The following is a 17,424-nucleotide window of genomic DNA, read 5'->3' on the forward strand; positions in this document are numbered from 1 at the left end:
AACAACTACTAACTGAAACACCAACATTCCCTGCAGATCCCCCAAATCAGAAGGACCTGACTGAGCCCCCTTGACTATTTAGACTGCTTCTCTTATGGCCATGTTTCACTCCATTCTTCTCATTTCACCATCATCCCCCAATATTCACCTACTCCCCTGATCTGGGTGCTCTCCTAAGTGTTTAATAAGTTTCCTATATTTTTAAAATCAACTATTAGGCTAACTGTGGAAAATTCTGAAAGAGATGGGAATACCAGACCACCTGACCTGCCTCTTGAGAAACCTGTATGCAGATTGGGAAGCAACAGTTAGAACTGGACATGGAACAACAGACTGGTTCCAAATAGGAAAAGCAGCACGTCAAGGCTGTATATTGTCACCCTGCTTATTTAACTTATATGCAGAGTACATCATGAGAAACATTGGGCTGGGAGAAGCACAAGCTGGAATCAAGATTGCTGGGAGAAATATCAATAAACTCAGATATGCAGATGACACCACCCTTATGGCAGAAAGTGAAGAGGAACTAAAAAACCTCTTGATGAAAGTGAAACAGGAGAGTGAAAAAGTTGGCTTAAAGCTCAACATTCAGAAAACTAAGATCATGGCATCCAGCCCTGTCACTTCCTGGCAAATAGATGGGGAAACAGTGGAAACAGTGGCTGACTTTTTATTTTCCTGGGCTCCAAAATCACTGCAGATGGTGATTGCAGCCATGAAATTAAAAGACGCTTACTCCTTGGAAGGAAAGTTGTGACCAACCTAGACAGCACATTAAAAACCAGAGACATTACTTTGTCAGCAAATGTCTGTCTAGTCAAGGCTATGGTTTTTCCAGTGGTCATGTATGGATGTGAGAGTTGGACTATAAAGAAGGCTGAGCACTGAAGAATTGATGCTTTTGAACTGTGGTGTTGGAGAAGACTCTTGAGAGTCCCTTGGATGACAAGGAGATCCAACCAGTCTATCCTAAAGGAGATCAGTCCTGGGTGTTCATTGGTAGGACTGATGTTGAAGCAGAAACTCCAATACTTTGGCCACCTGATGCAAAGAGCTGACTCATTTGAAAAGACCCTGATGCTGGGAAAGATTGAAGGCAGGAGGAGAAGGGGACAACAGAGGATGAGATGGTTGGATGGCATCACCGACTCAATGGACATGGGTTTGGGTGGACTCCGGGAGTTGGTGATGGACAGGGAGGCCTGGCGTGCTGTGGTTCATGGGGTCGCAAAGAGTCGGACACGGCTGAGTGACTGAACTGGACTGATTAGGATAAACAATGTGTCAAAGGAGCATTGTAAGGAGCACTTCTAAGATGCAAGAAGAATAAGGCATATAAAATATATTAATCAGATTGTTGAGATTTCAGAAAACCAAAGATACAGTGCCTAAACCAATGCCAGCCCCATACTCACCTCTACCTGCCTGTCTTTGCAGACAGGGCCCTGCTGTATGCATGTTTGTATTTCTACTGCCTGCCTGTGCCTGCATGCTAAGTCGCTAAGTCTCCTGTGTCTCTTGAATCGGCAGATGGATTTTTTTTTTTTTTTTTTAACAACTGAGCCACCACCTCTGTGGTTATCTACTGCCTAGCACTCAATAATTGTTGGTACAAATAATTGTACTTTTTTTGTTGTGAATGCCATGACCCTCTGTAATACTGGTGTGCTTCACTGGTCAATCTAAGCCTTCTCCTGATGTTTTTCTAATCATCCCAGACTACAGTCCTCTCCAGATTCTTAGCGCCTTTGCCATCTGTACCACATAATCCATCTGTTCTATCCAGCACTGTTCGTTAAGTGCATCCTCACAAAGGGAATGCAAACTCCATAAGGGCAATGTGAAGTTCACACTGTGTTTTTTTTTTTAATTCACCAATACATTTACACTTTTTCCAGTAGTCATGTATGGATGTGAGACTTGGACTATAAAGAAAGCTGAGCACCAAAGAACTGATGTTTTTGAACTGTGGTGTTGGAGAAGACTCTTGAGAGTGCCTTGGATAGCAAGGAGATCCAACCCGCCCATCCTAAAGGGAATCAGTCCTGAATATTCGGAGAAGGCAATGGCAACCCACTCTAGTACTCTTGCCTGGAAAATCCCACGGATGGAGGAGCCTGGTAGGCTGCAGTCCATGGGGTTTCGAAGAGTTGGACACGACTGAGTGACTTCACTTTCATTTTTCACTTTCATGCATTGGAGAAGGAAATGGCAACCCACTCCAGTGTTCTTGCCTGGAGAATCCCAGGGATGGCAGAGCCTGGTGGGCTGCTGTCTATGGGGTCGCATAGAGTCGGATATGACTGAAGAGACTTAGCAGCAGGAGCATTCATTGGAAGGAATGATGCTGAAACTCCAATACTTTGGCCACCTGATGTGAAGAGCCGACTTATTTGAAAAGACCCTGATGCTGGGAAAGATTGAAGGCGGGAGGATAAGGGGATGACAGAGGATGAGATGGTTGGATGGCATCACCAACTCAATGGACATGAGTTTGAGTAAACTCCAGGAGTTGGTGTTGGACAGGGAGGCCTGGCAAGCTGCAGTCCATGTGGTTGCAGAGTCAGACACGACTGAGTGACTGAACTGCTCCGAACACTTGCAAAGAACTGAGTACAAGCCAAGGTGTTCAATAAAATATGTCAATTGATTTCTTAAATGTGTACCTCCAAACCTCATCAATAGTTCTGTCTGATAAATAGTTGAGATAAATACTGAATATATCAAATTTATAAGGTAAATTTTAGTTTTATTAATTCAATTTTAATAATGTCATCCTTGCCTGTTTATTGATTTTATAAAGACAGGTGAAAATTTATAATAAATGTAAAAATTTTATTATTATGTTAGAATTCTAATTTAATTGGCTCATGAGGACTTTAATTTGGGTTTGATTAGTCAGTATAGTCATCTATATTTCCATTTATATATGTATAGAAAATAGGTACAGATAGTCAAAATAAGTACATACTTATCTATTTAATATCTGCAAATCAATCAATGCTGTGTATGCACTGTGATCTGTGAACACTGGTTTCTCACAACACATACACTGAAAGATACTCTTCATCTTCTTTTTCCCTTTCCCTTTGACAAATATTTGCTCCTCTGTGAAGCCTTTCTTGGGTCCCCAAAATAGAGTTCTATGTACATAACTCTTATGATTCATAACTTCTATGCTGTAGTTGACTGTTTATATACTCATCTCCTCTGCCAGACGGTACAATCCTTAAGAGCAAAGACAAAGTCTTCTATTTCTATTCTGCTTCCTGGTTCTTAAAAAAGATATGGCACAATATAGTCATTTAAAAAGATTGGCTGAGTTGACAGATGATAGCATCAGGCATGACCATATAATTTGAAGAGATAAAAATGACAACAATGAGACTAACTACTTGCTATGTGTCAGGCACTGCTGTTCTTCGCCTGATATAACTCTTCTCCTAACTATCAATAACTCTTGATATGGACACAATCATTTTGTTTTAGAGATAAGGAAACAGTATTGCGGTGAGGTTAATAACAAACAAACCAACAAATGAAATCTTGTCTAAGGGTACGTACCTAGTATGTTGCCTAGCTGGAATTTAAAGTCAGTCAGACCAGCTTCAGGGTGTATTAGATTAACTATTACACATGATTAATGACTCTTCTAGGGCTTCTCATATGGCCTTAGTGGTAAAGAACCCGCCTGGGAGATGTAAGAGATGTAGGTTTGGTCCCTGGAGAAAGGGAAGATCCCCTGGAGAAAGGCAGGGCAATCCACTCCAGTATTCTTGCCTGGAGAATCCCATGAACAGAGAGGAACCTGTCGGTCTACAGTCCACGGGGTCGCAAAGAGTCGGACACAACTCTACTAAGCAAAAATTCACAATGACTGCCTTCAAATGACAAAGTGTAGCTCCATGGTAACTGAAGATAGATGCTGAGTTGAAGCACCTGACAAGTGCAGAAACCAGCAGATGTCCACATACAGAGAAGAGCCCATTCCATAAAGGGATGGGGAGCAGCTAAGGGAGGCAGCATTAAAAGGACAAAAGTTCATTAAGCCCAGGCAGCGGCGATGATATTTGAATCTGCCACTGGGGAGCTGGGGAGCCTGGATCGAGGTCTGCTACTCCTCCACACTTGAGTCTAAATTGTTTTTCCTTCCTGGAAAAACCAATTTCGGCCACAGCCATCAACATCTTTTCCCCCTTTGAAAGTACTTAGGAAGAGCAGAGAGATAAAGGTAAATTGTACTCCCTCTGAAAATCTTAATAAGTTCCTAGTGAATGAGCCAGTCCTCCTTTCTCATAGATCTCAAGACATTCTTAATCTACTGCTGAGAATACATATGATTTTATTATTTCTTTTTCTTCAACCTTATGAGTTGACTGTGCTTTTACTACCTTTCTCTCATCAGCATTTTGTTTTCTAAATGTTTTGTACTAACCTCTGAGCTTAATGCCTGTGTCTTTCCTCCTATAACTTTTCTCTTATCTGTGAGAGACAGTGTATTGAGGCTGTTTTATTTTCCCCCATTCTATACTTTTTGGATTCATCTGCAATCGTCCTTTTCTCCACAACAGGTATGCTCATTTCCTGGTTGGGAGATGCTGTCAATCATGGAGACACTTAGTATTCCAGTGCCCAAACAAGCACACACAACCCCAAGCAGGTAAAGAAGAGACTGCTCTGGCCCAGGCATCAGACTGTATACGCTGTACTACAGGCCTTTTTGCCTGTGAAGATCGTAGTCCATCTTGTACCAACAAGTTATGGTATTTTGTCCTGTGAAACCTATTGTAAGTAGTTGACTTCGAGGGTTATAGAACGAGAAACATGTTAGCAGTTAAGGACCTGGCACAATGAGAAGTGGATTCCTAGAAGAACAGAGGGAAAAACCATCAAAAGAAGATTTGGTCAAGAGGAAGGTCAGGTCAGAGAAAGGAATTGTTTAAATGGAAGCAGTCCAGCTCCTGAGGCTAGAGGTATTCTCTTAATTTCTCCTGGGAAGGAAAAAAAAATAGTGATTTTATTAAAGATTCATCAACATCGACTCTGTTTTTCCTGACAGCACCAAAAGAAAGCTTGGAGTAGATCTGATATATTGGAGTGAAACATCCCCACCCTAGTAAATATGGCACATTTCCTGTAGCAGCGGGCATTCATCTCCATCCATCATGAGAGCAGCAAGGGCTGTTCACCAGAAACAAATGTTCTAGATACAGTGTGTCAAACACCAATTGATGGAAACCTCTGAGAAACCACAGGGAGTATGCAGGAAGCAAACAGACCAGAATGTTGAAAAGACCTCTGACCATTTTCCACAGCGCAGTATAGCTTGGAATCAACCTGAAATAATGCATCTGACCTTCATAAAAGGGTAATGGATGGGCATTTAACATTAGGCCAGTCAGACTTCAGAGAACAAGAATTCTAATAAGGACAGAAGATGAGTCAAAAATAAATAAATAAGGAGGTAGGTAACTAAATAAAAAAAGATCTGCTCCCCAAAGAAGATTACACAGGTAGCCTATTTGGCATATTTGAAGGATGACCAGCCTCTGATACAGATTTCTTTCCATTTTTGAGAAAACTTCTGTCCACTGGCCCACAGAAAAAACTATCTTCTGAGACCCATTTGTTGGTATAAGAAGCATACAGTTTCCAGATCACTCTTACTTTATTATATTTCCAGATTAATTCAGGCTATCTCTACCCTCATTAAATACATTTGTTAAAAAGGAATAACACCAAAAGACAGAGTTCTATTTCCCCCTCTTTGGGAAAAAATTACCACCTAAAGTCAACTAGAAGGCATTACCTAAACTTAGAAATGGTTGACCTCTGGGTATCTATAGGGCTTCCTTGGTGGCTCAGATGGTAAAGAATCCACCTGTAATGCAGGAGACCTGGGTTCGATCCCTGGGTTGGGAAAATTCCCTGGAAAGGGGAACAGCTACCCACTCCAATATTCTTGCCTGGAGAATCCCATGGACAAAGGAGCCTGGCACACTACAGTCCATGGGGTCACAAAGAGCTGGACACAACAGAGCAACTTTCACTACACTCACTACAGGGTATTTATAACCATTCTACTTATTTGAAATCTAGATAGTTACTTTAATATGGCTAATAAAACTCTGAATTATAGCATCAACATTACAAACTCACCTTTATGCAGATATAAGTTAGTTGTTTCCTTTTAGATCAGTGATTCATAATTAATATTTACTGTATCAGACACTTATTATATGTGATAGACACATCTTACAAATGAGGAATAATAAATACATGATCTTACTTATGCAAGAAGCTTCTTTCTAAGAACAACAAAATGATATGCATTGCTACTTAAAGCTTCATGAAATAAAACAGTGAATTACTAGTTAACCTGGTAAGTTCTGGAAAACCAGGCACATTCTAAATCTGCCTTTCTTTTCTTTTTAAATTAGTGTTAGAAATAAAAGTCAATAAAAATCAACTGTGTACTTACTCTGTACCACACTGTGTTAAAATAGACTGGTTTGATAAGATTTTCCAATCTATGAGTGTTATCATAAGTGCTTTGATTTATATAAAATAGTACAAAGTATATGGCTGTTTCAAGTGTAGTTCCCCATACAGAGGAAGAATGGCTTAGATCAGTGGTTTCATTTTTTTTCTTTTTTTATTTCTGTTTTACCACTGTGTTCTGTGGATCCCAGGAGTTCCAGAGGGCTCCCCAGGGCCACCTTGGAGTGACAGTGAAGTTTGCAGGTGGGCACTACTCCCGGCGCTCTGCCCATTTCAAACAGAGCACTTTACACTTATTATTCTGTAGCTTATTTGAAACCCAGGGGTTTGGACGACTGTTGGAACATTACCCAGAGGTAAAAAAATGTAGATGCGGCATGCTTTCTTGGATTTGATTTTTGAAGCCTCAAGAAAAGAACAGAACAATGTTTGATGGACTGAAACAGTATAAACACTCAGCTGTAACCCAGAAAGGATCAAAGGATGTGATCTCTCCCTTACTCCCTTTAGCCATCATTGCCCAGGCTAAATGCAGGCAAGTTAGTATTTGTTTCCAAAAAAAAAAAAAACCCCACAGAAAAGTCACTTCTACTGAAGTTTGGAAAATACAACTTCCGTTCTGTTTCTGGATTCCTGCATTGTACTTCTTTATGAATGAAACATACGTTATTTTTTAAAAGATTACAGGCAAATGCATGATCTTGTATACAAAGGGACAGATAAAAGACTTAGGGTAGAATGAGCAAGTGTTGTCTGTCTGCCAAGGGAAATGCCACGCACCCCCTTTGATGTATTATACAATACACTTGCTCCCCTCGGCCTCACCAGATAATGCCGAGTGAGTGCTATGCAAAGTCCTGGAATTTTAAATATTAATCATGCTCTTCTTGGCTAGAAAAGATAAAATTATATATATAATTATAAAAAAAGATAAAACTATGACTTAGAAATTATTAAAACCTACAGGGATTTTTTTTTTTCTTTTTAACTGTCCTTCTTTATTTACATAGAAAATTAATTTTATAATTAGAGAAAATCAATGAGTCAAAGCTAGTTTCACACTGTATTTTTCTTTTCAAGATCCAGCCTAGGAGTCCAAAACCCACCTAAGTTCAATTCAAATCCTCAGCCATGTGTTGGGTATGACTGGACCCCAAAACTTTGTGTTCTGATTGTTAGAGACAAGAAAGTGGATCAAGTCACAATATCCCATCTAGGACCCTGCGTTCTAAAGGGGTGATTACACAGGGTCAAGAACAATTATAATCAGGAGAGAGAAGTGCTAGAAACAGAAGCAGATGCCTGGGAGATCGGGGGAGTGAGAAAGTTTTGTTAGCAGAATTGATTCAGTTTTATGAAATAGGTGGCATTTGAGGATGACTTTAACTCAGACAGTAAAGAATCTACTTGCAATGCAGAAGACCTGGGTCGGATCCCTGGGTCGGGAAGATTCCTCTGGAGAAGGAATGGCAACCCACTCCAGTATTCTTGCCTGGAGAATCCCATGGACAGAGAAGCCTGGTGGGCTACAGTCCATGGGGTCTGCTAAGAATGGGACATGACTGAGCGACTACCACTTAAAGGTTTAATCATCTTTGTTCTTTATTTGCCAGCTGCATGCAGCCTCAGGCAAGATACTAAACTCTCAAGATTCAGTTACCCTATCTGTTAAATGCAAAAGCAGCATGTTAAAACGTCCAACATCTTTTAGGTCCTGATTCAACAATTTCATCATTCTTCCTAAGAGAAGATGAGGACACTGCCAAGCACACTTCTTTTCTGTCCCAAAAGGTCACATGCATGCTAAGTCACTTCAATCATATCCAACTCTTTGTGACCCTATGGACTGTAGCCCGCCAGGCTCCTCTGCCCATGGGATTCTCCAGGCAAGAATGCTGGAGTGGGCTGCCATTTCCTTCTCCAGGAAAAGGTTACCTATATACATGATATAGACCACCCAAGCAAATGACAAGAGGAATTAAGCCCAGGATATAAAAGGAAGAGGCAACAAGTCAATAATCACATGCTTATTTAGAAAGTGCCACATACAGTATGGTAATTAAAACCTAAACATCTGGAGAAAATGCAAACAGTGTTTCATGTTGGCATGTATCAAGAGACCAGCAAGAATGATCAATGTGTTCTGGAGAGCCAGGATCCTATTTATAGGATGAAAGTCTTGGAAGGCTCTCTTAGCAGGAACGATATTAATTAAGTGGTGGTAACACAGAAAGGAGAAGGAACTGGGATATGCAGGGGGCACAGGAAACATAAAGAACAAATAATCTCTAGGTCTTTTCTTTGCTGGGAACACACTATACAGAGAGTACAAGCATATAACAACTAAATGAATCGGCTGTTCTGAGTTTTTAAAAAAAGCAAAACAAAACACTGTTTTTTCTTCTCTCTCCCAATGGATTCCACTTAGGATTTTGTATTCTTTAATTCTTGAAGATGTTCTACAACACTGCAGGAAGGAGCATAACCAAGGTTGGTTGGGAGTGATGGGTAAGGTTGTACGGACAGATGCACATGGAGTATAAGAAGTTTTCCTTTTTTAGGCAAAAAGGAAATAAACTCAGTGAGAATATAAGAGTAAGACTTAGATTTCAGTATTGATTTTTTTTTCTATGATACATTTGTATTACTTTTCCCCATCACCCTCTACATCCCAGATGTCCATTTCAGGTACAGGTTAAATCATCTTTCCTCAAAGAAGATTATATATAGGTAGCCAATAAACTACTTCTGAATCCAGCAAGCCTTGGGATTTATCATGAACTGGGTGGGTGGGGGAGTGCATTCCCTTGGAGGCACGGTGACAGATAGGTAGCCTGCCTCTCCTCTGGCACCTGTACCCACTCACTCTTATAACTTTTGAGCCTACCTCATATATCTGAGGCCAGGTGCTGAGTTCCTCTGACATAGAGGATGCTTGAGCTAGGATAATACCTGGGAGCCAGATTTCTATGTCTCTCAGTCAGTTCAGAATGCCTAGACTTACCTAAGATGAGATTACAGTTTTTACTGTAACAGACAAATCCAAGGAAAGCTGCTGTAATTTACAGCAGGCTTGCAGAGAAACAGCCAATGAATGATCATCAGTTTAAACAGAAAATATGGGCCTGTTTTGTTCTGGAGGCTGATCCCAGTAATGCCCCTAACAAGCTGCCTAGAAAGCCAGGGCATGATGCCCACTGCTGGAGACATGTTGATTGAAGAACTGTGCTTGTCCTGACAAGCTGCTAAAAATAACAAGAAGAACAGGAAGGCAAAACAGGTTCCTGGGAATGTAAGACAGTTACTCCGATGTCAGTTTTATTCCAATTGCTCTCACTGATATGAAGAGGAGAAAGAAGTATCTGGTACAAAAGATGTTAACTTCCTAGACAGCACCCCGGAGACTAAAAAGAATTAATACAACCCTTTAAAGGAGACTGCCATTTCACTGGAGGATGCAGAAGTCCTAGGAGAATCAGAGCAAAGCTGAATGCCTTTGTCCTGCATAATTAATAGAGCCTGGTATTTCTTTTCTTCTTCTTCTATATATTTTTTTAAAACATAAACTCTCATTGATTGGGGGAAATATATTCACACTGTAAAATGTTGGGCAGGTACTATCTCTTTGGTTCAAGTATGTCCCTTTGGGGGGGAAAGTCCATATTTCATGGTGATAAATTCACCTCATAAGTAGAAAAACTGAACACAAATATACTGCTATGTCAACTTTATTGATTTTTGCACCATTGTAAAGACCTTCATCGTCCTCCAATATTTCTTAAATCTATCAGCATCTCAGAAAGTGACCCTGAAAGCCTCATTTATCTGTAGAGGAAAAGATCCCTTCTCTTAGGTTCACCCATAAACACTGTGATTTAAACAGCTCAGGCCTGCCTCTGCTTCTGGAAGGGAACCTGTACTGAGAAAGCAGTTCTCAGAGGCATGGGCAACAGTTTCTTTTTCTCTGGAAAAAAGAATAGCTGGGTGTTAATTTCAGCTAAATGCCCATAGCCAAATGTCTTTTTGAAAGTCCTGTGAATAACTATAGTTAACCATGCACCTTGATTGACATTGATACATTGACATCAATAGGTTTGATGGCAGGGCTCCTTTTTGTATTCAGTTCAGTTCAGTTCAGTCGCTCAGTTGTGTCTGACTCTTTGCCACCCCATGAATCACAGCACACCAGGCCTCCCTGTCCATTACCATCTCCTGGAGTTCACTCAAACATCCATCGAATCGGTGATGCCATCCAACCATCTCATCTTCTGTCGTCCCCTTTTCCTCCTGCCCCCAATCCCTCCCAGCATCAGAGTCTTTTCCAATGAGTCAACTCTTTCCATGAGGTGGCCAAAGTACTGGAGTTTCAGCTTTAGCATCATTCCTTCCAAAGAACACCCAGGAACGATCTCCTTTAGAATGGACTGGTTGGATCTCCTTGCAGTCCAAGGGACTCTCAAGAGTCTTCTCCAACACCACAGTCCAAAAGCATCAGTTCTTCAGCGCTCAGCTTTCTTCACAGTCCAACTCTCATATCCATACATGACGACTGGAAAAACCATAGCCTTGACTAGATGGACCTTTGCTGGCAAAGTAATGTCTCTGCTTTTCAATATGCTATCTAGGTTGGTCATAACTTTCTTTCCAAGGAGTAAGCGTCTTTTAATTTCATGGCTGCAGTCACCATCTGCAGTGATTTTGGAGCCCAAAAAGATAAAGTCTGACACTGTTTCCACTGTTTCCCCATCTATTTGCCATGAAGTGATGGGACCAGATGCCATGATCTTTGTTTTCTGAATGTTGAGCTTTAAGCCAACTTTTTCACTCTCCTCTTTTACTTTCATCAAGAGGCTCTTTAGTTCTCTTCACTTTCTGCCAGAAGGGTGGTGTCATCTGCATATCTGAGGTTATTGATATTTCTCCCGGCAATCTTGATTCCAGCTTGTGCTTCTTCCAGCCCAGAATTTCTCATGATGTACTCTGCATAGAAGTTAAATAAGCAGGGTGACAATATACAGCCTTGACGTACTGCTTTTCCTATTTGGAACCAGTCTGTTGTTCCATGTCCAGTTCTAACTATTGTTTCCTGACCTGCATACAGGTTTCTCAAGAGGCAGGTCAGGTGGTCTGGTATTCCCATCTCTTTCAGAATTTTCCACACTTTATTGTGATCCACACAGTCAAAGGCTTTGGCATAGTCAATAAAGTAGAAATAGATGTTTTTCTGGAACTCTTTTCCTTTTTTGATGATCCAGCGGATGTTGGCAATTTGATCTCTAGTCCCTCTGCCTTTTCTAAAACCAGCTTGAACATCTGGAAGTTCATGGTTCACATATTGCTGAAGCCTGGCTTGGAGAATTTTGAGCATTACTTTACTAGCATGTGAGATGAATCCAACTGTGCAGTAGTTTGAGCATTCTTTGGCATTGCCTTTCTTTGGGATTGGAATGAAAACTGACCTTTTCCAGTCCTGTGGCCACTGCTGAGTTTTCCAAATTTGCTGGCATACTGAGTGCAGCACTTTCACAGCATCATCTTTCAGGATGTGAAATAGCTCAACTGGAATTCCATCACATCCACTAGCTTTGTTCGTAGTGATGCTTTCTAAGGCCCACTTGACTTCATATTCCAGGATGTCTGGCTCTAGGTGAATGATAACACCATCGTGATTATCTCAGTCATGAAGATCTTTTTTGTACAGTTCTTCTGTGTATTCTTGCCACCTCTTCTTAATATCTTCTGCTTCTGTTAGGCCCATACCATTTCTGTCCTTTATCGAGCCCATCTTTGCATGAAATGTTCTCTTGGTATCTCTAATTTTCTTGAAGAGATCTCTAGTCTTTTCCATTCTGTTGTTTTCCTCTATTTCTTTGCATTGATCGCTGAGGAAGGCTTTCTTATCTCTTCTTGTTATTCTTTGGAACTCTGCATTCAGATGCTTATATCTTTCCTTTTCTCCTTGCTTTTCGCTTCTCTTCTTTTCACAGCTATTTGTAAGGCCTCCCCAGACAGCCATTTTGCTTGTTTGCATTTCTTTTCCATGGGGATGGTCTTGATCCCTGTCTCCTGTACAGTGTCATGAACCTCAGTCCATAGTTCATCAGGCACTCTATCAGATCTAGTCCCTTAAATCTATTTCTCACTTCCACTGTATAATCATAAGGGATTTGATTTAGGTCATACCTGAATGGTCTTGTTGTTTTCCCTATTTTCTTCAATTTAAGTCTTAATTTGGCAATAAGGAGCTCATGATCTGAGCCACAGTCAGCTCCCGGTCTTGTTTTTGCTGACTATATAGAGCTTTTCCATCTTTGGCTGCAAAGAATATAATCAATCTGATTTCGGTGTTGACCATCTGGTGATGTCCATGTGTAGAGTCTTCTCTTGTGTTGTTGGTGAGGGTGTTTGCTATGACCAGTGCGTTCTCTTTGCAAAATTCTATTAGCCTTTGCCCTGCTTCATTCTGTATTTAAAGGCCAAATTTGCCTGTTACTCCAGGTGTTTCTTGACTTCCTACTTTTCCATTCCAGTCCCCTACAATGAACAGGACATCTTTTTTGGGTGTTAGTTCTAAAAAGCCTGGTAGCTCTTCATAGAACCATTCAACTTCAGCTTCTTCAGCGTTACTGGTTGGGGCATAGACTTGGATTACTGTGATACTGAATGGTTTGCCTTGGAAAGGAACAGAGATCATTCTGTCGTTTTTGAGATTGCATCCAAGTACTGCATTTCAGACTCTTCTGTTGACCATGATGGCTACTCCATTTCTTCTGAGGGATTCCTGCCCACAGTAGTAGATATAATGGTCATCTGAGTTAAATTCACCCATTCCAGTCCATTTGAGTTTGCTGATTCCTAGAATGTCGACATTTACTCTTGCCATCTCCTGTTTGACCACTTCCAATTTTCCTTGATTCCTGGACCTAATATTCCAGGTCCTATTGCATTATTGCTCTTTACAGCATCAGACCTTGCTTCTATCATGGGGTGGTGGCCAAGAGGTGCAACCCCACATCCAAGGAGCGGTGGCTGCACAGGCGCAGGAGGGCCGAGAGGAGCTACTTCACGTTCAAGGTCAGCGGTGAGAAGATACCCCTTGTCCAAGGTAAGGAGCAGTGGCTGCGCTTTGCTGGAGCAGCCGTGAAGAGATACCCCACGTCCAAGGTAAGATAAACCCAATAAGATGGTAGGTGTTACAAAAGGGCATCAGAGGGCAGACACACTGAAACCACAGTCACAGAAAACTAGTCAATCTAATCACACTAGGACAACAGCCTTATCTAACTCAATGAAACTAAGCCATGCCCTGTGGGGCCACCCAAGACGGGCAGGCATGGTGGAGAGGTCTGACACAATGTGGTCCACTGGAGAAGGGAATGGCAAACCACTTCAGTATTCTTGCTTTGAGAACCCCATGAACAGTATGAAAAGGCAAAATGATAGGATACTTAAAGAGGAACTCCCTAGGTCGGTAAGTGCCCAATATGCTACTGGAGATCAGTGGAGAAATAACTCCCTTCTGTATTACTTCTAAGCTTTCCTTCTAGTTTTAGGAGCTACGTTTGGACTTTAGATCTCATTCTTCAAGTCCTGTTCCTGCTAACCATCTTGTAGCTTTCAGTCACTACCACATACTCTGCTGCTACAGAAAAGCCTATGCTGACATTCAATATTTGACACGTGACTTTTAAAAACCATATTTCCTTCTAATGGCATTAATAAAACAGAGACTATCCCTAGATCAGAACAATTCTAAGGTCTCTTCTAGGTGTAAATTCCTTTATTTTGACTATATCACTTTACAAATGTAAACGACTCACCCAAAGACACCTGCTAGGTGGAAGCAGAGTCAGAGACTTCTTAGTTACAAAAAAACTCACACTGCATTTACTACTAGAATATAGGATCTTTGAAGGTGGAGAGCTGGCTTATTTCTTTCTATATCTTATGGTGCCTACAATTGGTTGATTGTTAAATAAAATTTACTAAAAATGTGAACTAGAGGAAAAATCAATAGAGATTATAAGAATTGATTCAAAGCCAACAAACACAGCTAAATCTCATTATAAAAAATAAGGGATATAAGTTCAGCTCCTCAATTTAGGACCGTATACAACAGATCAAAATGGTTTAGATGTGATTGTTGATGCTGGACCAGTCATCAGCCAGGAAGGGCAAGATAGGAACATTCAGGGTAAATCTCGAAATTTGTGAGGCTGACATTATTTAACTGTGCTGCCCAATACTGTGGCCAAGAGCCACACGTGCCTATTTACATTCAAACTAACTAAAATGAAATTAAATGTAAAATCTGGCTCCACAGGCACACTAGCCATAATTTAAGTAATAGCCCCAAGTGCTTAGCGTCTATAGCACTGGACAGCTTACAGGAACATTTCTATCATTGTAGAAAGTCTACTAAACACTGATATTTATAGAGGACGGTCACTACTATTATTTCCAGTAATTATTTGATGGAGGAAGAGAATAAAGATGAACAAAGGAGAATAAAGTGAAGAGAAAACATGATAAGGCCTTAGCTATTCTGTGCTAAACACTTGAAGTGCCTTAGTTAATGTAGTCCTTAAAACTTTCCTCCTGAGGTAGGTACTATAATTATCCTTATTTTCAATTTGATGACACTGTGCTAGGAGAGATTAAGGAAATCGCCTTAGTTATATACTTGTTAATTGGCTTAGTTGGGTTTTTACTCAAGCCATCTGACTTCAGAGTCTATGCACAATGAGAAATTATGCTGCTCCAACTGAAAAACTTGAAATGTTTAGAGCCAGAAGAAACATTACACTCTATCTAGGTGGTTCTTAAACCCAGATATATATCAGAAGCACCTGAAGAATTGCACAAGATACAGTTCCCTGAGCCCTAAGCCACAGCAACAGGGGTAGGGCAGAGGTTTGCACACCCTCCCATGCCCACTGCTCTGCGTCTACAGCTAGAGTTGAGGATGACTATTTAGAGATGTACTAATCTACCTTCCACAGGCCAGATGACAAAATGTAGTACCTACCTACTCAAAGTCAATGATAGTACCTATTGACAGATCTGAAATGAGAACATAGGTATCAGGGCTACCAACATAAGAGAATTTGGCTTGGGACAAATGAACAACCTTTGTAAATTTCCTGATAGATATTCTTATCTGTTCATATAACTTATATAATACTTAGAAATTATATGTCAGAATCGTATAGTGCAAATTTTTTAAACCAGACAATGAATGTAACACCACTCTCCTCCTAAAACAAATAGGTTTTTCTCATTTAAAAGCAAATATTATTTTCTTCCTAAGAAAATAACATCCCTCTCTGAAGAATAAATAAACCCTATCTTCATGACAGCTCCCTGGTGCATCAGATGGTAAAGAATCTGCCTGCAAAGCAGGAGACTCTAGGTCAGGAAGATCCCCTGGAGAAGGGAATGGCTACCCACTCCTGTAATCCTTGCCTGGAGAATTCCTAGGACAGAGGAGCCTAGACAGAGGAGAGTCCATGAGGTTGCTAAGAGCTGGACATGATTGAGCAATAACACTTTCACTGAAGAATAAATAACCTCTCATCATGACAGCAGTATAATGCAGTGGAAACAGGATGATTGCCAAGCAAGAAAGCTGGATTCTTGTCCCAACTGTGCCTATAACTCTGTGATGGAGGCAAGTGATTTCCTTTCTTTGAACTCTAGTTTCCTCATCTGTAAAATTAATATGTCATATATGATGATGATCTTCAGGGTTTCTTCCCGCATTGCCTCCAACCTGACATCTGTATGCAATCTGAATAAACTTTAGAAAGGAAACTTCCAACCTGCTTAGGACAATGCATTCACTTCAATTCTAGTCAATCTATTTATTCCATGTCAAGGGAATAGAGGTGGACGTTCCATGAAAATCCTATCTTTTCTTTTGTTTTGTCAAGCTTTATTCTGATTCCTGCCACTAACTGGTCAGAGCTCTTGTAAGAGTCTGGAACATCCAGACAACAGGACATTCCCTATAGCTGCCTTTTGGAAATGATAATGATATGCCTGCCTCTCTCTCTCCTACATTCACAGCTGCTGATCTGAAAATTATGATGTGTCAGACATTTTACCACCTTAACATCCATCAACTCATCTTTATATCTCTTGAAGCTTAACTGTAATGGATTTTTAGGTGGTTTAGAGAGATGAGCCAGCCAAGACAGAAGTCACATCATGAATAAACAGCATGCTGAATACACACTTCTTACCTTACGCTTGTTGGTAGGACACACGTAGAGATAGCTTAAAATCGTTTTCAACCCAACTTTATCATTCAGCTTCTCATAGGTTGTCCCATAATCGGTTGACCTATAATTCAAAAGAAGCATTAATGAGGACAGAAGTATACATCATTTGCCTGCTTGTCAATGTAATGCATGTTTTACCTAGTAGAATGGCTCTCCAGAGGTTTCTAAATGATTCATGTAGTATATAATGATGCTTAATTATGTACACAGTAGCATCATGTGAGTGGTTAACATTTGCATTTAAATTGAATTGGTAAAAATTAAAACTCCATCTCTCACTGCTCCTTAAGATTCGTGCATTGCGTAGAGAATGTGTTTAATTTTCAAAGATTAAGAATGAGGGTATCCCTTGAAACCAGACTAAGAAATAAAGACCTTTTACTTAGATCTGACATTTCCAAACTTCTGCTTTATCTTTGGCACAGTGGAAAAGTAGGTTCTCCTGATTTATCTACAAATTGTGTTTTCTTTTATGAGTCATAGGATATATGGTGGGCTAGTCCCTCCAAAGGTCATTCAGTCTTTTCTTATTATTTAAGAATAAGAAGATGTCTTAATAGTAAGTGAGATTTCACAGTTCTAATCAGTGGCCTTTTCCAGTGTTAAGCCACCTGGAGTTGGGAGGATATTACTTCTTGGC

The 17,424-nt window shown here is 40.5% G+C and overlaps 1 protein-coding gene across 5 annotated transcripts in view; it reads right to left on the reverse strand.

Annotated features, from left to right (window-relative positions):
• Positions 1-17,424, reverse strand: part of SORCS1 (sortilin related VPS10 domain containing receptor 1) — a 574,694-nt gene that overhangs the window by 240,794 nt on the left and 316,476 nt on the right. For all 5 annotated transcript variants that reach the window (XM_061403397.1, XM_061403398.1, XM_061403399.1 and 2 more), the window contains exon 3: positions 16,746-16,845. In XM_061403397.1, coding sequence (XP_061259381.1) covers positions 16,746-16,845 — 100 coding nt within the window. The remainder of the gene's footprint in view (positions 1-16,745; positions 16,846-17,424) is intronic.

Source organism: Bos javanicus, chromosome 26, assembly GCF_032452875.1.
Source record: "Bos javanicus breed banteng chromosome 26, ARS-OSU_banteng_1.0, whole genome shotgun sequence".
Taxonomy (NCBI): Eukaryota; Metazoa; Chordata; class Mammalia; order Artiodactyla; family Bovidae; genus Bos; species Bos javanicus.